This window comes from Nannospalax galili, unplaced genomic scaffold (assembly GCF_000622305.1).
Source record: "Nannospalax galili isolate Female #2095 unplaced genomic scaffold, S.galili_v1.0 scaffold28, whole genome shotgun sequence".
Classification (NCBI taxonomy): Eukaryota; Metazoa; Chordata; class Mammalia; order Rodentia; family Spalacidae; genus Nannospalax; species Nannospalax galili.
The window spans coordinates 1,999,570-2,020,791 of NW_008359594.1; the positions used below are offsets into that span (position 1 = coordinate 1,999,570).

General features: G+C 48.9%; 1 protein-coding gene across 2 annotated transcripts; it reads right to left on the reverse strand.

Moving 5' to 3' along the window:
• Positions 1-2,123: 2,123 nt before the first annotated feature.
• Chrnb4 (cholinergic receptor nicotinic beta 4 subunit) lies at positions 2,124-20,892 on the reverse strand. 2 transcript variants are annotated; one of them, XM_029558828.1, is made up of 6 exons: positions 20,696-20,834; positions 15,127-15,331; positions 10,152-10,196; positions 9,940-10,049; positions 8,159-9,149; positions 2,124-3,290 (listed from the first exon to the last, which is right to left on the reverse strand). In XM_029558828.1, the coding sequence occupies exons 2-6, from the start codon at positions 15,238-15,240 to the stop codon at positions 3,150-3,152; spliced, it is 1,401 nt and encodes a 466-aa protein (XP_029414688.1). In that variant the 5' UTR covers positions 15,241-15,331; positions 20,696-20,834; the 3' UTR covers positions 2,124-3,149. The 2 variants fall into 2 exon arrangements, with proteins under 2 accessions (XP_029414688.1, XP_008821637.1); XM_008823415.3 differs by having other exon boundaries at positions 2,125-3,290; positions 15,127-15,275; positions 20,696-20,892.
• Between the last annotated feature and the right edge of the window lie 330 nt (positions 20,893-21,222).

The following is a 21,222-nucleotide window of genomic DNA, read 5'->3' on the forward strand; positions in this document are numbered from 1 at the left end:
GATCCAGCATATATAAAACTCAAAACTAAACAATAAGTATAGATGGTTATGAGGGATTTTATCAGGATGATGGAGATGAACTAAAACTGGATTGTGGTGGCAAACACCAAAATTCAGGGGTTTGCCCACTGTAAAATGAGTGAATTTTAAGTTTGTAAAGTACACCTCAATAAAGTTTTTTAAAGTTTTATTTATTTTTGTGTATGAGTGCATTGCCTGCATGTATGTGAGTGCACCCATGTTGTGCAATGCTGCAGAGGTCAGAAGAGGGCTTCGGATTCCCCCGGAACTGGAGTTAAGGATGGTTTGTAGCTACCATGTGGGTGTGGGAATTGAACCTGGGTCCTCTGCAAGAGCAGTCAGTGCTCTTAACTGCTGAGCCACCTCTCCAGTCCCCTAAAGTTATCCTTACTTTTTGTCTTTTTTTTGAGACAGGGTCTCCCTGTAGCCCCAGCTGTCCTGGAACTCACTATGTAGACCAGGCTGGCCTTGAACTCACAAAGATCCACCTGCCTCTGCCTCCCAAGTGCTGGGATTAAAGGCATGTGTCACTATGCCCGGCTAGTTGTTTATTTTTAAAAGTTTATTTATTGTGTGTGTAGAGGTGCGGCATGTGGAAACCAAACTGTAACTTTATGGATTCAGTTCTCTCCTGTCCTCTTTAAAAAGTATTTTATTTATTTTTATTTTATGTGTATGAATGTTTTGCCTGTATATATGTAAGTGCATTATATACGTGCCTGGTGCCTGCAGAGGCCAGAAGAGGGCATCAGATACCCTGGAACTGAAGTTAAGGACAGGTGTAATCTGCCCTGTGGACACTGGGAACCAAACTCTGGTCCTCTGGAAGAGCAGCAGGTACTCTTAACCACTTCCCAGCCCCTTTCCTTCCATCTTTATGTTGCCAAGTTTTAGTGGCAAACACTGTTACCCACTGAGCCATCTTGCTGGCCCAGTATAGTTGCATCTTTCTATATATCTACTACCTACCTACTTATTGGCAGCACTCACTATGTAGCCCTGGCTGACCTGGAACTGTGTAGACTAGGCTGGCCTGGAACTTGATCTAAAGACCAGGCTGACCTCGAACTCACAGAGATATGCCTGCCTCTGCCTTCTGAGTGCTGGGATTAAAGGCATGCACTACCACCACACCTGGCGCAAAGTTGTTTTTAAAAAGTTTCTGTTGTAAGAAAATTACAGCCCCTTCCCCTTTTATTTTGAGACAGGGTCTCTTGTATCCCAGACTGGCCTGAACTCACTTTGTAGCTAAGGATGACCTTGAATTTCTGATCTCCTGCCTCCACCAGGTTTATGTGGTGCTGGGATCAAACTCAGGGCCTTGGGTCTGCTAGGAAAGCACTCTACTAAGCCAGCTACATTCTCAGCCCAATTTTAAAAGTAGCAAACACGGTAAACACGTTTGACCACAGAGGATATGTAGGAGAAAAAAAAATTTTTTTAAATGCCATTAGGAAAATACAAATTAAATCCAGGATGATAGGCTACTTCCCATCCCTGTGATGGCTAAAATAACAAATGCTGCCAACACTAAGTGCAGACAGGATGCAGAACAAATGAATTGCTCACACTTTGCTGATGGGGTTGTGAAAGGGTATGGGAACTCCAATAATTTGCTTCTTATAAAGTTAAACATATTCTTCCTGTATAACTTAGTCATCCTGCTATTGCTTATCTAGAGGAATGAACACTTTAGCCCAAAGCAATCCTATATATGGTGGGTCTATTCATAAATCCTAAACACTGGAAACTACCTAATGGAGCTTCCACATCCATAGTTAGAATACTGTTTAGCACACAAAGGAACCTGCCACATATACACTCAGCATCCCAGGTGAATGAGACATCACAGTGGACAGAAGAAGCCAGTCTCCAAAGGCTACTGCCTGTAGAATTCCATTTAAGAGGGAGGCTTGAAGTCACTGAACTGTAGTGGTGGAGAAAAGGTAAGTGATGGCAGGGCTAGGTATGCAGGGAATGGGACTACACAAAATAGTAGCAGAGTAAGTTTGAGTGACACATCTCTCTTTTATCTGAGTGTCAGTGATGGTTATACAATGTATACTTCTATTAGAATTCACAGAATTATGTATAAAAGTCAATTTTATTGTGTTATAATTCTAGAAACAACTCTTTAGAATATGCCCTCCATTCTACAAACATCTTGAGTGCCTACAATGGGCCAGGCATTGTGAGAGGAATGGATTAGCGTGTGTGAGAGTGAAAAACAGACCTGAACCAGCTGTAATGGAAAGGCAGAAAGTAGCCCGAGCTGTGGTGTCCCGAAAGATAGGGCCACTCCTTCCAGGGTTGGGGACCAAGGACAACTACTCAGAGGGCACCTGTGAGCTTAAAGAAGGAGCCATTCATTTCTTCAACAAACGTTTATTTTGCACCTGCTGTGTGCAGAGCTCTTCCCCAAGCCCTGGAGTGAACATGAGCACACAAGCCCCTGTCCTAGTGGAGTTCACACTCAGATATAGATGATTAGCATGCGGCTGGGTAAGACCTGCAGGTGCTGAGGGGGCTCAGGAAGGTGGCAGATAACAGTCATTGGTGAGACTGCTTTGGAATGTGTGACTAGGGAAGGCCTCTACAGGAAAGTGACATTGGAGCAGAGGACCATGGGAGCAAGGCCCTGATGAACACAGCCACGTGAAAAGCTTGGGAAGCTTGAGTCTGAGCAGGTTTGGGTAGAAGGTACAGCAGATATAAAGGCTCTGAGCTGGAAGAATCTAGAACTGTGTGCGGAAGTGAAAGAAGGAGGGAGTAGCAGGAGATGGGAGTGGAAAGGCAGGCCACTGTGGTGGGCATGATGTCTGGCACAGCAGGTGCCGCTAGTATGTCTGTCTGACTCCAGTGCTTGGTACATGGACGGAAGAGAGGCTGGACTTTAGACTCTGAAGCCCTCTCCTGCAGGGACTTCCTCAGAGGCATTCAGAGAGGACCATGCAAGCCATCCATTCTTATTCCTCTCATGGCTGTGGCTGGCTTGATGGGATTGACTGCCAATGATTACATATTTATTTATTTATTCAGCTGTGACCCGGAGGAAGCAGCAAACCTCCCACTTGGCTGTTCACGTCATCTCCCACTAGAACCCAGGGGCCCTTGACATGCTGGGTAGACTAGGGGGCCTTAGAAGGGGTATAGGTCTGGAAGAAGGGAGGTAGGAAGAGTCCCATGGTGCCCAGGATGCACACAAACATGAATACCCACAGGAACAGCCGGTCAACCACCATGGCCACAAACTTCCAGTCCTCAATGACCTGTAGGTAGACAGAGGGGCTCGTTACAGATGCCAAGCACAGAGTACCTCCTCCCTCTGCATCATACCCTGTTGACCAGGAACCCTACAAGCTACTTGGGGGGCTTGGAACTGTGTGCTAATGTGGCAAGTTCTGAGCCCCAGGTTGGCCTCTCCTGGGCAATGCTATGCTCCTCTTGGTGTCCTCCAACCCCACCTGACCTGGCCACCTCAGTATGGCAGAGCCACTGGGAACTTGGGCTGTATAGTCATCCTTTAGTATCCTCAAGGGGTTGTTCCTAGGACCCCCTGTGAATACTCAAATCCCAAGGGTGCTCAAGACACCCACATAAAAGGTGCAGCATTTGCATATGACCCATACAATCCTCTCTTGCTCTTTTATAGATTATGTGATTATTTATATATTGTGGGAGACTTACTGATAAGGAGGGAGTGCACATTAGTGCAAACACTTTTTCCACCCAGTATTTTACCCACAGTTGGTTGAATCCATGGATGCAGATACGGAGACCCAATGTACCACATACTGCGATTTTAAAAACCAAACTTGGGGGCCGGGTGTGGTGGCACATGTCTTTAGTCCCAGCACTTGGGAGGCAGAGGCAGGCCGATCTCTGTGAGTTCAAGGCCAGCCTGGTCTACACAGTGAGTTCCAGGACAGCTGGGGCTACAGGGAGACCCTGTCTCATAAAGACCAAAAAGAAAATGAACAAAAAACCAAAACAACAAAACAAAACAAAACAAAAAACCCAAACTTGGTTATGGGTAAATGGGGGTGGTGAGGCTTGGGGATTACAAGGTTCTTTTCTCTCATGTTCACCCCCAAACCCTGTGCCTGAGCTGGCTCTGCAGAAAGGTGGCTGTAGGGCTCACCTACTTGAGGGGAGCCTGCAGAACACCTGGAAATCCTACTGTTTCATTTTTTCATTTCCATTCACAGCAGTGCTGCTATTTCCTATAATTAAGACTCAGCCTCCCCTAGCCTCATCGGCTGGCTTTCTGGCTCTCTCTGGCGCCCTCACTCTCTTGTTCTGAGTTCCCTTTGTCTTCTCAGACACGACCGTGGGGTCCATCGGCAGAAACCTAGCTGGCCTCCAAAGATGCCACCATAGATGTACCTGCCTTTTTGGTGCTGGGAGAGACCCTCAGAGAGAGGCAGTGTGCCCAGCATCCTAGCCTCCCTCCCCCACCCCCTGACTGAGAAGGCTCTGCAAAGGCTCTCGAGCTAGAAATGCAGTAATGGGCAAGCTGACGTCAGTGACCCAATTTTCTAGGGCCCCATCAATGGTGTATGTCATATTCCAGGATAATCCTATGTCAGATCAACCTCCATTGGCTCCCTAAGACCCAGAAAGCAAACAACGACCCTCCACATAGTTTTTGAGGCGTTCATATTGACAGCCCTAATTTCAAATGGCACATGTGTGTGTGAGTGTGTGTGTATGTGTGTGTATGAGCATACATGCTTTTTCTGTCTTTTTATGCTTTTATGCTGCTTATAGTGACCAGTAATCATCAGGGAGGACTAAAGTGCTGTAGATGAAAAACAGCACCTGGGATGACGTGGGGGGTAGGCCTGCCCTGACAGGGAAGACAGACTTCTCCGACTACACACGGGAAAGCCAATAAACCAATGAGTCCACCATGTGCTCTGTGCGGTGCAAGACTCTAGAAGGGGCCCCAGAGTTTAAGAATGGCAGCTGTGTGGCAGCTATGTGACCACAGGCAAGTCAGAGGATGTCTCTGAGCCTCACTTTCCCTACCAGGAGGTGGGGGTTCTAGTAACAGCCACTTCCCAGGGTTCCTGGCAGGGTTAGGACTATATGTCCACTCCTGCCCAAGCACCTAATACATGCTTGGTGCTTCAGGAACACGGCTGGTTATAATACCATTGAGTTCTGCCTGGTTCACCCCCAACCCTTGGGGCTTGTAATCAGTCGAGGGCCGTGAGTGCCAAGGCAGTGGTGAGGCCATTAGAAGAGAAAGTAAAGTTCAGGATGGGTGCTAGTGCAAGTAGGGGAACAGGAGGCCAGAGCCACTCATCCTAGAATGTGCATATAAACCAATGGCAATCTGTTTAAAATGTGGGCTCCTAGATGCCTCCCCAGAAATCCTGACTTGGTTGAAGCTTCCCTGAAAAGTTGCCAGTGGTTCCATTCAGCAGCAAGGCCTCATAGTGTACATTAATGTTTGGGAGTCAGGGAACATGGTGATGCTGAACTCCTAAATGATTTTCAACCAAAGACTAGCATGCACAAATCCCTAGGTTCAAATCTCCAGCACAGTATAAGCTGGTTTGCACACACAGGTGATCCTAACACTTGGAAGGTGGAGGCAGGAGGAGCAAAATTCAAAATCAGTATTAGGAATGTGGCTCAGTAGTTAGAGTGTTTGCCCAGCATGCATGAAGCCCTTGGGTTTGATCCCTAGCAATGAATAAAAACCAGGCATAGTGATGCATACCTGTAATTACAGCACTTGGAGATAGAGGCAATAGGTTCAGAAGTTTAAGGTCATCCTCAACGATACAGTGAATTTGAGGCCAGCCTGAGCTATATGAGATCCTGACTCAAAAAGAAAATCTATTAGCATTTGTGTGTGTTGGATCAACTGGTAGAGAAGGACATGAGAGACAGAACCCACTTTCAGTATAAGTCTTGATACATACAAGGGATGTGATGCACTAGTTCCCAGTTCCAAGCGATGATGGCATTGATAAGAGGCTGGGTCTAAGAATGAAGAGTTGATCATGTTTTTTTAAAGTTCAAGGTCATCTTCAGCTACCTAGTGAGTTTGAGCCCAACCTGGGCTACCAAGAGACCCTTTATCAAGAAAGGAGAGAGAGAGGGAGAGAGAAAGAGAAAGAGAGAGAGAGAGAGAGAGAGAGAGAGAGAAATAATTTTTTTAGAAAGCAAAATCTAAAAGAGGTCCAGTTTTCAAACTGGAATGGCTTAGGAGGCTCCTGAGTCTGGTTAAAGCAGACCTGAGTTGGAGGTGCGTCTACCACGTTTGAGGGAAGCAGACTCTTGGTCCAAGGGCTACACTCTAAGCAGCAGCCCTATCTTCCAACAGTTCTTTTTTTCCTTCACACAGTGTGATTCTGGAGCTTTTCCTGTCTGCGCTTTTCAGTTATGCTAATGGAATGTCAGTGTCTTCCCGAGAATGGAGTTAGTGGAAAGAGACTGCAGAACAGTAAGAATGATGGGATGGTCTTTACCGTTCATGCAGTTGTAAAGGGTGAGACAGCATGTTGTGACATAAAAACCTGTTCAAGGGCTCTGACTGGATTTGTGTTGAGAGAACATTTACATGACTGTGAAAGTTATTCTGTCCCACAGAGAAATGTGTGTGATGGTGTCTAACCATGAGACTCTCATTGTGGTTTATCACAAAATATCCCTTATAGGCTGTCCTAGTTAGCTTTAATTGTCAATTTGACACAACCTAGAGTCACCTGAGAAGGGAGTCTCAGCTGAGGAATTTTCCAGATCCGATTGGCCTGGGGACATGTCTGTGGGGGATCCTGATTGCTATTTGATATAGGAGGGTCCAGCCCACTGTGGGTGGCACCATTCCCCAGCCTGACTGGCCTGGGCTGTATAAGAAAACTCTAAGCATGAGTGTGAGTAAGCCAGGCGCATCATTCCTTCATGGTTTCCACTGTACTTCCTGGATTCGAGTGAGTTCCCTGGTTAGATGCAATACCAAGCCGGCCTCTGGAGCATGGTGGCGCACGCCTTTAATCCCAGCAGAGGCGGGCAAATCTCTGTGAGATCAGCACCAGCCTGGTCTACACAGCAAGTTCTAGGCCACCTGGGACTACAGGGAGATCTTGTCTCAAAAAACAACAAAAAACAACAAAAGCAAGCAGGCCTGCCTTCAGGTTCCTGCCTGGAGTTCCTGTCCTGACTTCCCTCAGTGACGGACCATGACTGGAAGGGTAAGCCAAATAAATCTTTTCCTCCCTAAGGTACTTCTGGTCATGGTGTTTGTCACAGCAACAGAATGAAACTAGAACATGCATGCTACTTGTTCAGGAGTCACTTGGGACACACAAACTCTGGAACTTACTGCTTTGTTTTGTGAAGGTGAACTTAACCTTATTTTAGAAAACCTGTAATTCTAGTCACCCCATTTGATAACTTATTAGCAAGAATACTTTAATTGATGTCTCTATATTCTTGAAAGGTATAAATGGTTGCATGGCTTCTTTGCAAGTCGAGATATTGAGTGCAGATGGCCTACACAACCCAGCTCAGCTGTGCTCCCTAGGGGCTATAGAGCGGTTTTCCAGCCCACTGATGTCCTCCCACTTCGGGCCTGCAGTTCTTCTCCTCTCTGCCCCAGGGATTTCTCCAGCACCAAGAGTGCTTGCTCTAGCAAGCAGGTATAACTGGGAAGATCACATCTCAGAGCTACTGTCAACCCATGGGACTGGGAACTGGGGGATACACGCCCAGCCTCCATTCTAGGGATTATTCTGAGGCTGGTTGTCTGGGTCCTCAGGGGTCTCCACTGGGCTACTGCACCCACAACAGTATTCAACTCACTGATATCCAATAGTGGTTCCCCTTCTGGCCTTTGACTGGCACTCTCTACTTCCTCACTGTGCTTCCTGGGGTCACGTCACACATGCACTACTTGCTCCCAAACCCCATCTCTGGCTTTGCTTTGGGAGTACCCAGAACCAACACAGAAAGATCACTGTTCCTTCCCTCCTCTTCCCCACATATGTGGCTATAATAAAACTCATTTGGTTCTGGGGACCTTATTCATGAGGCCTATCACAGGAGTTAACTGCAGGAAATGGAAAATGGTGGTAGCTGAGCTTCCACTGGGCAGGTGGTAGAGGCAGGGCTAGTAACTTACACTCTGGTCCTGGTCATCACTCTTCATGTGCTGGGCTATGAAGCTGACACCTTCTAAAGCCTCCTGCAGGTCCTGCTGGAACTTCCCTGAGGACCTCAGCCGGACATCCCTGGGGAGGCCTGTTGTATGGGAGCTGGCGGCTGACTTGGGCGCTGCAGGGACAGGGTTCACAAAGTACATGGAGCTCCCATAGAGGTTGGAGGGGCTGGCGGGGCCTAAGGCAGAGGTGGCCGCAGTTTCGGCTGTGGTCAAATGCAACTGGCTGGGATAGGGGACCTTGGCTGGGTTGACTTCAAGACCAGGGCGCTTCATGAAGAGGAAGGTGGGCAGCTTGTGCAGGAAGCACTGCTTTACCCAGGATGCCATGGTGTGGGTGCTAGGTGAGCGGTGGTGCACGTTGAGGACACACACGGTGGTGACGATGGAGAAGGTGACCAGCACCATAGTGAACAAAAGGTACTTGCCAATGAGTGGCACATCAAGGGAAGTGGGCGGCACGATCTTGGAGATGAGCAGGAGGAAGAAGGTGAGTGCCAGCAGCACGGAGATGCACAGGGTCATCTTCTCGCCACAGTCGGAGGGCAGGTAGAAGACGAGGATGGCCAGCGAGGTGATGAGCACACAGGGGATGATGAGGTTGATGGTGTAGAACAGTGGCTTGCGCTTGATGATGAAGTCGTAGGTCACGTCCACATAGCTAGGGTCCTGTGGGTTCACTGTCCTTCGTCCTGGGAGGGCCACTATGTCCCACTCACCGCTGGGGGTAAAGTCATCCATGGTGGCCATGGGTGACCCAAGGACCATGTCGATCTCTGTGTGGTCATAAGTCCAGGAGCGAAACTTGAGGCTGCAGTTCTGTTGGTCGAAAGGAAAGTGCTTTACCTCAATCTTACAGGCACTCTTGTAGATGGCAGGGGGCAGCCAATAGATGCTGCCATTGGAATTCACAATGACGTTGGTGTAGACAGATACTTCATAGATCCCATCAGCGCTGGGGTGGGGCACAGAGGAGAGCATCACAAATCTAGAGGTCTGGTCGGTTCTCAAAACTGCCCCAGGAGGTCTTGTGGATTATCCTCCCTCCTCACTGAGAGGCCTGCTTTTCTCAGGAACTACCTACCAGAAGATACTGAAGACTGCTTAGGGAGTCACCCAGTTAAGCTCATCAGAGTCCATGGAGGCAGTTTTTATGATGATCCCATTTTACAGTTGGGAAAACCAGAAGCTAAATGACTTTGCCAATTTCCTTAAAGTAGTAAGCAATATAAGTGAGATCTGAATTCTTGCTTATTTTGCTTGATCCCTGGCTACATTCTCTTTCTCTCTTCTTCTCTTTTTTTCTCTCTCTCTGGCTCTTTGCCCAGGTTGATATCAAATCTTGGGCTCACGATCCTCCTACGTCAGCCTCCCAAATAGCTACTATCTATCATGATGGTCTACCTTAGATATTCACACATGACAAGTCAGTGCTACAATACCCAACACTAAGCCTCTGAGGGTCAAAAGGACAGAATGGAGGCAGATGGGAAGAGCACTGGCCTGAAGGTCAGAGGGCTGGCCTGGTCCTTCTGTATTTAGTAAGATAAAGTCCTTCCCACTTTCCTAGACTGAGGGCTCTGACTCTGATCACCTCTGTTTCTCAAGATCTGAGGCCTAGAAGTCTGGTTGAAGCAGGAAGAGGAAGTCAGGCCTGGACTCACCCCGCCCCCCCAACCCGCCGAGGCTGGGCCAGCTGCCCTGGCCTGACCTTCACCAGCCCTTGACCAACACCTACTACTCACTTGTTGTACAGCACGATGTCAGGCAACCAGACACGCTTTGCAGGGATCCTCAAGATGTTCACCCCTTCATAGCAGGAGCTGTTCCAGGCCAGGCGATAGTCAGTCCATTGCTGAGCACACAGGCAAGGCCCTGTCACTTATAGGTTCATTGCCACCAAAGGGCTGCCCCAGAGGAAAAGTCACCTGGGCTAGGGACCCTATAGAGTACTTACCTGTTTCAGCCAGATGTTGGTGGTCATGATCTGTTCTCGTTCATTCTGGGAAGAGAAACGAGGCTATCAATTCATCAGGAAGGAGTAATTCCCCACAAGTGGACTGTACTTATCTTAAAAAGGCTCTGAGCTCCAGGCCCATGTGACCAGCTGCCACACAGCGACCTAGGATGGTATACTGGTTATTTTTTGCATTGCTACAACAAAATACCTGATAAGAAGCAACTTAGGGGAGGGATTAATTTTAGCTCAGTTTCATGGCAAAGGAAGCATGGCAGCTAGGGCTCTGGCCCTTTGAACATAGCCGCAATAGCTTCTGTGTGCTTTTGCAGCTGGCCCTCAGAAAACACTTCCTGAGTGTTTCTGAGCAGGGAACCCTGCAGTGACATTCTAAGCTCAGGCTCTCTCTTTCAGATGAGCTTGCTGGAGCCTTCAGTAGATGGAGTCTTCCTCTCAAGGCACCTTTCCTATTGTCCCGGTGCAAAATGCATGGTTTCTCTTTCATGTCACCCATCTTTTTAGCAATTATAGCCACTTTGTCCACAGCTCCATCTGTCTTCAACTTTAGACACTCCCTTCCAAAGTGCATACCTTTCATACTTGCTGCTTTGAATTTTCAGTATAAAGTCCACTAAATGCAGTAAGCAATAACTATGCCACAGTCTGAATGTTACACTGTCTTGAAATTTCCTTTGCCAAGCAGCTTAGTCCATTAATTTAAATTTAGTTTTACTCAAATTGCCAGGGCATGGGCAGGACACTGCCACTTTTTTTCCTTTGGCTAGAATGTAACACAAATGGCCTCTACTCTAGTCCCCTCCGAAACCTCATGAACACAGTCCTTACAGTCAGCATTCTGGTTTTTCACTCTTACAGGCATGGCCCACTAAGATCTGCTTACAGCATTCCAGGATTTATCTAGCTTTCTTATTGCACACTTTCCCAAATCCTTCTATAAACAAGTCCAAAGGCCTATGAACAACATGGTTGGGTTTACCACAGCAACAACCCTATCTCTCAGTTCCAATTTTCTGTATGAGGTACTTTTCTTATCACTGCAACCAAATGCCTGACAAGAGCAACTAAGAGGAGGAGGTTTGATTTCAGCTCACAGCTTCATGGCAAAGGAGCCTTGGCAGCTAGGAATCTGGTCTTGGTGTGGGAACTGGCAGCTAGTCACATTGTGGTAGCAGATGGAAAACGGAGGTACCCATTCCAACAATTGGAGCTGGGTTATGACCAAAAACTCACCCTCAGTGACCTGCTTCAGCCAGTCAGGCCTCACCATTTAAAGGCTACACAACTTCCCAGAACAGTACACCAGCTGCAAACCTACAGAGGATGCTTCATATCCAAACTATAACAGATAACTCAAAGATACTTCACACCCTGCACATCACAGTTTAATAAAGCTCATGATCTTCCTCAAAGCTTGGTTCCTTGGTACATCCAGTTTCATCCATCAGAAGCTGGGAAGTTGTCTCTGACACACCATTCCTCAATCCACCAATAAATCCTCACCTACATGCTCTGCAAAATTGTCTGCTTCCCTTGTCTCCGTTGCTTGGATTACCATATATCTACTGCTTGGACTACTGTAGAAGGCCTTAGCTCCACCTGGATCTGCCTTGACCTGCCTGAATTTTGGATCTCAGCTCCTCAGACTCTGGTTCTGTTTAAACTCGTCACTGCTTCTCCAGTGCATCCAGAGTAAAAGCCAGTCTTACCCGGGGCCTAATGGCCACCTCTGCCCATAGCTCCTTGGCCTTGGGTATCTTCACACACTCCTGTTTGCTCGCTCCACTGCAACCATGCTTGCTTCTTTGCTCCTGCCTTTACACACACGCCTCCTGTCCCCGCAAACACATTGGCTTAATTTTTTTCAGGTGTCAGAAGTGTCACTTTATCAGGGAAAATTTCTCCAATCTTCCTACATCAAATGCCCTGCCTCCTCCTACCACACACACCCTTCTTGTCTTCATAATACTTATCATCATCGCACACTGTCATTTTGTGTGTTGTCACCACCTCCAACTAGGACCCAAAGAACTAGAATAAAAATAAAAACACTTAGAGCAACAAGGCTGTGTCTGGAACCTGATAAATATTTTCTGAATGAATACATGAATCTTATTATCATAATCTAGGCCACCACCATCCATCCCTCACCTGAACCACTGTACAATCTAACTGGTCAAAGCCCATTCTGTACAAAACACACACACACACACAGCCTTTTATTTTCTTTTGCAGAAATAATGAACTTGCCAAAGTTCTCACCATCCCTCTCCTGGGCCCCAAATCTTATCTCTATTTAAGTCACTTTCTTAGCTTCTTTCATATTTAAAATTAAAATTCAACTCTTCTACAGGGTTGGATTGCTAACTTCCTCACCCTGATTTTGTCTCCCTGGGCTCCTTTTTTCTCCGCTCCAGCCCCCTTGGCCTTCCTTAGTTCTTGGAATGTATCTTGTGCTGTGTATATAATTTTTTCTTCCTCTTCATTTATTAACTTCCAGTGTTCTGATTCAGCATCATGGCATTACTTCCTCAAACAACACAATGAGGTTAAAAGTATATCAGAAGGCCAAAGTTCAGCTGCCAGGACTAGAGAAGTAGAGAGACACAACATGTAACATTCTGAAGATACATGGTGGTCTGCTCTATAAAACCATCTAGCTTCCTTCTAGCCCTCTTCTCTGTCATACCAGAGTGTGGCTCTCATCTGCATGGTCCAAGATGGCTACTGGCACTCCAGCCATAGCACCCAAATTCCAGGCTGTTCTGAGGGGATGAGTAGGGAGCAAGTTGAATGCCAACTGTCTTATTTTGATTATTTACATTTATATTTAAAATAGCTACTGATAGCTCCTGATTTCTGATGGTTTGATGCAAGATATGTGGATGGATAGAGATAGATAGATGATTGATTGATAGATAGATAGATAGATAGATAGATAGATAGATAGATAGATAGATGACAGAAAGATAGATCCTTATGATGGGTTTGCCAAGGTAGTAAATATGTTCTAGATTTACAATGCTTTTTACTTCCATAACCTATCTGAGAGTAGGCTTTCTCTGTGTATTTGAGTTGAAACCCATCATGCAGTTCTGTTTATTTTAGTTTCTTGATTTGTTTTGAATTATTTTATTATTCCGTTTCTCCCCATATCAATACGGCTTTTCCTCTAGTAGTTAAACTAGAGACTCCAATATATATTCTTATTGTAGAATCTAATATAAATTAATACTTTTACCAGTGCCAGAACAAGATAAGACTTAGAGCACGTGCACACACACACACACACACACACACACACACACACACATGCCATAGCCCACATACAGAGGTCAGAGATCAGCTTGTGGGAGTTGGTTCTGTTCTTCCACCATGTGGGTCCTGAGGACCAAACTCAGTTTGTTGGGCTTGCAGCAAGCACCTTTACCCACTGAGCCATCCTGCTGGTCCTTGCTCTCTTTTTAAAAAAATATTATTGCTTCCTGGGCCAAGTGTGGTGGTGCACACCTTTAATTCCAGGACTCAAGGCAGAAGCAGGTGGATCGAGATTTGGAAAGATGGCTTGGCTTAGGGGTTAAGAGCAGTGCCTGCTCTTGCAGAGGACCCTGGTTCAGTTCCCAGCACCCACATGGTGGCTCACAACCATCTGTAACTCCAGTTCTAGGGGAGCTTATATCCTCTTCTGGCCTCTACAGGCATTGCATGCACATGGTGAACCTACATACATATACGTAAAAACACTTATACACATAAAATAAAAATTATTTAAAAAATCACTGTCTTGTTTCTTTTCTTGGATATTCTTTAATTTTTCTCTTTGTCTTTGGTTGTTCAGAGTTTGAGTGGAATTCTTGTATTTATTTCTCATGGGATCCACAGAGCCTCTTGTATCTGAAGCTTACTATTTTTGCTCCGTTTTATATCAGCCCATGTCACTTCAGTATAAATACAGTACCCATCAAACCTACCTCCCTTCTTTTTGGCCTGTATATATATGTGTGTGTGTGTGTGTGTGTGTGTGTGTGTGTGTGTGTACTGTACATGTATGTATATGTTTGCATGTGTGAGTGAGGATGCATGTACAGGTCCCAAGTTGACATCAGGTGTCTCCTGTCCTTCTTCTCCACTTTATCCACTGAGGCAGGGTCTCTCACTGAACTCACTCACTGACTTGCTAGTCTAGCTAGCCAAACTGCCCCAAAGAGCCCCTGTCTCCCAAGATCCCAAGTGATGCGTTTACAAGTGGCTTCCATGTCTGCCTGGCTTTTAAAAGGGTTCTGGGGCTCCAAACTCCTCCTCATGGTTGCATGGCAAGTGCTTTATCCACTGAGCCATCTCTCCAACCTCCTACCTCCTTTTAAGATACAGAACGTTCTTATCTTCCAGAAATTTCTCTTGTGTGTTAGTCCTGCCCCACTGGCAGCTGCTCAATGTGACAACAGTGGGAGAGGACCCTACCACCATGCTACAAGGAGTAGATCTGAAAGGTTTGTTTGCCTCACCAGCACAGACACCTTGTCTATTCCCTGGAAGTTCCATCATTAAGCTGGCTGTGCCTCTAACCTTCCCTCTTCAAAACCTTAAAAAGTAGAAAGATCCCCTCCCCCCAAAAGCCAGGTATTTCCTGTCTACACAAGCTTTTGGACTGTGACAGCCCAGAGGTACTTGGAGATGTAGGGCTGGAGCTGTGCTCCCTCCTTCCGGTAGCCTCTATCACCCCACAGGTGAGATCTGGCAGAGGCAGCCTGAATCTGGCAGTGTGGCCAGAGCTGCCCACCTGTCCACGCTCTCCAGAGCAGGCAGCTGCGCTCAGCTGATTATGCACAAGACCCATTCTGGTCAAGGATGCTCAGACCCAGTCTCTCCAGAGCAGGCAGCTATGCTCAGCTGATTATGCACAAGAACCATGCTGGCCCAGGGATGCTCAGACCCTTATTGCTTCCCTGGCACCTACCACATTGATGAGCTGGGCCACCAAGAGCTCCACTCGGATGGAGATGAGCTGCGAGGAACTGGTGGTTGGGCGGATCAGGTTGTTGTAGCGGGTTTTATTCAGAAGGTCATCCATCAGCTTCTCCTCAGCATTGGCCCGGCGGCAGTCCCCTGGGAAATCACACAATCAGACCTGCTGGGCTCTCTTCCAGTGGAACCCACTGTAGCTGTGGCAGTGAAGAGGGGACTGTGAGAAGCAGAAGCACAGGAGCCCTGGGGTGGGATGGAGCCCTGGGGGATGGAACCCTGGAGGATGGAGGGGTTGGGGGAGCCCTGGGGAATGGAGCCTTAGGGGATGAAGCCCTAGAGGATGGAGAGTGGGGGAAGCCCTGGGGGTTGGAGTCCTGGGGGGTGGAGCCCTTAAGTACCAACAGGCCCACTTCTCCTTGGGGACTTCCAACTAAACACAGTCCAGGCAGCTTACTCTCTCCTCTGGGCCAGATCTCTCTCTCCCCCCTTACTCTTCCTGGCTCTGGACATCCAGCCCCAGCTTGGGCATCTGTTCCTCCCTGGGCTCCTCCCAGGGCCCCTAGGCTTGTCGGCTCTACTTTCCAAGTCCCCTAGTTTGTTCTCCCATCTCCACTCTCCAGCCAGGTTTTCCTTTACCGCCCCTGCCCTGAACTGGCCTGTTTCTCTCTCTCTCTCTCTCTCTCTCTCTCTCTCTCTCTCTCTCTCTCTCTCTCCCCCCCCCCCCCCCCGCTCTTTCTCTCTCCCCCCCCCTCTCTCCAGCGCTCTTTCCTTCCCCCCCCCCCCCCCTGCTCCTGTCTCTCTCTCTCTCTCTCTCTCTCTCTCTCTCTCTCTCTCTCTCTCTCTCTCTCTCTCTCTCTCTCGCCCCCCCCGCTCTTGCTGTGCATTACCATCCAAGCCAGGTGAGTCTTCCTATAGCACATTGGATGGTGACTTTTCCCTCCCCCAGCCTCTCTGAGCTGGAGGTGGTTAAGACACAAATGACTTGACTTGGCACTCAAGGCCTTTTGCCCTCAGCACAGGCTTATTTTCTCTCACCTCCCCTCCTCAGCTAACTCCAGACCCTCTATTCTCTGACCATACCTACTCGTTGCCTCTTTCCCATGTGCCCTTTATGGTCTTGTTTCTGGGTCTTTGTGTACACTCTTTCTTCTACTGTGATTGTCCCTAACCCTCCAACTGACAAATGTCTGAGTGTGGAGTTTGTGCCAGGTACTGTGCTATGTGCTGGGATAAGTGCAAAACCCAGGGACATAGTGCCCACAAAGGCACATAGTACCAGCGAGAGTTACTGAAATGTGGGTTTGTGTGCAGAGCTGGGTGTGTGGTAGGGGTTCCTTTAAGAAGGCAAGATTGGGGCTGGAGAAGACAGCTCAGTCAATAGAGTGCCTGCCATGCAAGCAGGAGAAACTGAGTTGGGATCCCCAGAACCCACATAAAAAAGCCTTGGTGGAGGGTGAGACAAATGGATCCTTCAGTCTCATTGGCCAGCCAGCCTTGCCCAAATTAATGAGTTTCTGGTTCAGTGAGAGACACTTTCAGAAAATAAAGGTGGAGAGTGATAGAGGAAAGACACTTGCACACACAAGTACACACACTACATACATCCACAATAACACACACCCACACAACATACACACAAAAGAAGAAAAGCAGGATTGAGCTGGAGGAGGGTTCCTTGGACTCAGACTTTGACCTAGAGAGCACAGGTCTCTTTGAGACACCAAATGGAGTGGTCCAGCTGGCAGCTGGCTTCTGGTAAGAGAGAGTTCTTGGCTCCAAACCATACTCAGCTCCAGTACAGCCTCTTGGAAGGAGACCCAGCCAACAGTCAGCCCCTTGATTCCCCAACAGCCTGAGATCTGCTACCCCTTACACATCCCAGATTTCTTGCCAAGTAGTATTTGGGTCTTGGTCTCATCTCCTTCATATGTCTGGGATTGAAGGTGAAATTCAAGGGCTTTAACTTGTGCACTGTAGAGTCTATAAGGAGAATGTGTTAGGTAGGGTGGTGGGATGGAGCTTTCAAAGAGGGAGACACAGAGGAAGGGTAATGATACGTGCACAGGATGCCCAGGGCCAGGAAAGGAGATGAGCATGTGCAGAGGAAACAGTGTTGGTGCAGGAGATCAAGCAGGAGGCTAAGAGAGGAGAGATGGGGGGGATGCTGGTGAGGGGCTGCTGTCTTACCAAGCCCAGAAGGCTGGTGTGTCATATCCTTCCCAAAGAGTCTTCACAGTTTTACTAAACTCCTTCCTATGGGAGTACCTAGAATGTGCATCAGCCCACTCTAGTGGATGTGAACTGGACTCTTAGGTGGGTGCTGGGCTGGTCATGTGGCTGTGGGGAGCAGCCACTGCCTGGTCTACTCCATGCACTTTCCAACTCGCTGCCTATCTGGAGCAGATGCAATATTTAGTGCCTTCTGAAAGATGCTCCTGGTGCACCTGCTGCCTGCTGCCCCTCCCTCAAGACTGCCCTGAGCTGGGAGTGGGATGGGGGTGGGGTTGTCCAGTGGATGCCTGTCCTAGATTCTGAGCTCTGCTTCTCACATCTTGAATCCCCTCTTCAGAGACCATCAGCTTGAATGCCCTTGGGATCAACCCACGGCCTCAGGATATACCTGGGTCCCTCTCACAATCTTTAGTTTATTTGGGCTGACCCCTCATTTCATAGAGAGAGGTCTAACTTGTCCAGATCCATCTGGCATTCTATAGCAGCTCTGGGGTCTGAATGTGCAGCTCCCAGTCTCTCACCCTGCAGTGTCAGGGGAGGCTGGGTCCATCTCTGCTGCCTCAGGAGGCTGGTCCAACTGGACCCCAGGGTTCCAGGCTGCTCTGCAACTGGGAGGGGGCTCATGATCCAGTTCTGAGCCCACCTAGGGATGCAGGGATGCTTGGCTTGTTCATCGCTGGCTTATCCTGCTTCTCTGGATTTCAGCTGACTCAAGGGACCCTCATATATATATAAAATATTGGTCTTTTTGAGACAGGGTCTCCCTGTAGCCTGAGCTTGCCTGGATTCCCTATGGATATCAGGCTGGCCTTGGACTCACAGAGATCCACCTGCCTCTGCCTCCCAAGTGCTCGGATTAAAGGCGTGCACCACCACACCTGGCAGGGACCCTCGTATTTTACAGACCAGCTATGGACTCCAGAGCTAGAGATCACCTTAGACCATTTACTCAACTTTCCACTTATCAGCTAAAGAAACTGAGACCAAAAAAAGGAACTTAAGTATTCCCAGAAAGTTAGACAGAACCCTTGCTAACCTCCCCAGAGGGAGACTGCCCAGTTCTTGGCCTGTGACTTTTTAAAAATATATTTTATTTATTATTTTTTATCTTATGTGTATGAGTGTATTGCCTGCATGTAAGTGCACCTGTGTCATCCAATGCCCATGGAGGTCAGAGAGGGCATTGGAGCCCTTGGAACTGGAGTTAGGGATGGTTGCTGGCTGCCATGTGGGTGCTAATGTGGTCCTCTGCAAGAGCAGCCCATGCTCTTTACCACTGAGCTGTCTCTCCAGCCCCCTCTGTGACTTTTTAAAAATCTTTTTTTTTCCTGACTGAATTTATTTATGTTTGTGTCAGTATGTATGCCTATGTGAATATATATGTGTGTGTGTGCACATGCACGTGTGTGTGTGTGTGTGTGTGTGTGTGTCTTTGCAGACAGAAGCCAGAAGAGGGCAGTGGATTCTTAGGAGCTGGAGTTACAGAAATTTGTAAGAAACCCTGGCTTGTTGCTTGGGTGTCAGTATCCTTGATTGAGCAGCAGGCACTTCAGCCCCACCTCCATGATTTCTGTAGTGCCCTTGTTAACCTCCCCAGAGGGAGACTGCCCAGCTGAGACCATCATTGGTGTGTTCCAGAGCAGGGTGTATGTGTGCCTGTACCTGAGCCTGTACTTGTTAGTACATCTGTGGGTGGGCCAAGGAGTGGGGGTAGCCAGCAGGGTTGCTATAGCTAGAATGCATCCCTCTCCTCAACCCCAAAGTGAAGAAGTACCCCCACAATAACACACGTTTAGGCTTTGCCATCTACTGCCTAATGCCTACAGGACTTTCACCCTCACTGCCCGACATGACCAGGAAACCAATAGCCTCTGAGGCTCCATTAGGGCGCCCACCCCAGTTCAGCTTTATACGCTTAGACAGAGAAGTCACCACTAGGGGTCAGTCATGGTACAATGATCCTGATGAGGAGTGGGCCTTTTGGCCTGTCTGGGGTTTTGCCTTTGTGGAGATTTTCCTTGACAAGAGGGCTCCCTTGAAGAAAAGGATTAAGGATCTGAAAGGCAGCCATCGTTGGAATTGTGAACATGTGTGTAGCCACTCTGAGAAAGCATCTCGAATCTAGAAAATGGCAAGCTATACCTACTGTTTCAGAATGTAACAACAGGGAGCAATGGTCAATAGAATGCTATTGGCAGGGTTTTCCCATAACGGAGGAAGGGCATGCAAGATGCTGATGTGTTTATTAAAAGGTGGCTACATATTCATTAGAAGTTGAAACCCTGTCTTTTAGAAAGAAGTCACCATGTACCATCAGTGATTCTCCAATCACAGTTATGAGTCACCTGGGGGGGGGTGGCAAAGAGGATCCAGAAGTGACCCAAAGTGGTAATGCATATACAGTCCCAACACCATCTTTGATAAGAAGGGATCTTGCATGTCCCACCACTTCTACCTCCCCTAACTCCAGTATCTCCCGTAAGTTGGTCTCTGTGGCAGGAAGATGCAGCTCTGGTCCTCTGGGTCAACTGAGACCAAGAAGACAAGCTTGTTCCCAAATACAGTTGCTAGAAATATCCTTAGGTGGGACAACTGAGCTTGGGAGAAAGCAATCCTCATTATGTCTGAACTGTGCCTGAGGAGGACTGAGTGGATCTCTCTTCCAAATGTCAGAGGTTTGTGAGTGGCAGGCTCTAGTTCACCAACTTGCCCTCAGTCAAGTGGGCGGTCCAGGGTTGGAGGACCAGAGGTGGAGGTGCCATAAATGTGTTTTCTGAATAACTTCCGCCCCGCTTAGCAGTCCAGCAGTGTCTGGCACTTGGGAGGGTGCAATAGCTCCGAGTTTCCTTAACTGGCTTGGGGACTGTGGAAGGGACCAGGGTTCCAGGGTGACGGTGGGACAGTGTTTCCCCAAAGTGAAAAATGTTTTCCAGGGTTGGCAGTTGGGGACAGCCTCTTCCCTCTAGGACAATGGCGTTGGGGTGACCTCTCTCCCCAAGGCTAAGCAGCAGATTTGCTCCCAGATACACCGCCCCAATTGCAAGAAAGTCACTCTCTGAGGGCCCAGTGGGGTCCCGGAGTCGGTGTCCCCAGCCTCTGCTCAGAGCCAGGGTCACTCGCCCGGAGATGCTCGCCACTGACAGTGACCCGACGCGCGCAGCAGCGCAGAGGGGTGGCCACGACCCCAAACCTGGTCAAGCCACCCACCAGGGCCCGCCCTGCCAGGGAGCACGCCCCGCCCACGCCCCTGCCACCCTGGCCAGCCTCGGGCCACTCCTCGCGCTCTGCGCGGCGGGGCGTCGCTCCCTCCTTCCCCGAAAAGAACTCACCGCGCCCGCAAAGGGCGACCAGGGAGAAGAGGAGCAACGGGCGCGCGCTCCTCATGGCGCTGGGCGGGTGGCAGCCGCTGCGGGGTCACCCCGGCACTGGGGAGCCGGGAGCCGCGAGTGAGCGCCGTCCGGGTCGCCGAGGTCTGCCGGGAGAGAGCGGCGTACACTAGGACCCGGCGGAGCCCGCGCGCCCCGCGTGGGAAGCAGCCGCGGGCCCCGCCCACTCGGGGGCGGGGCCTGGAGGAGAGACCCCCCCCCTCCCGGCGGGGCGTGTCCCGCAGGCACCCAAGGGTGACAGTGACCGCCTCGGAGACTTCCCACGTTTAGGCAGCATGTGGTATTTGGGAGGGTCCAGTAGCTCGGGGTCCCCTAAACTGGTCTCAGGACTGCGGAAGGGATCAGGGTTCCAGGCTGAGGATGGGCCAGAGTGGACTGCATTCTCCCACCGGCCTCAAACCTGGGCTTGCTAGAGGCAGCTCAGGTGCCTGAAAGGCGCGAGCACCACCACCCCCCACCCCACCGCCCCG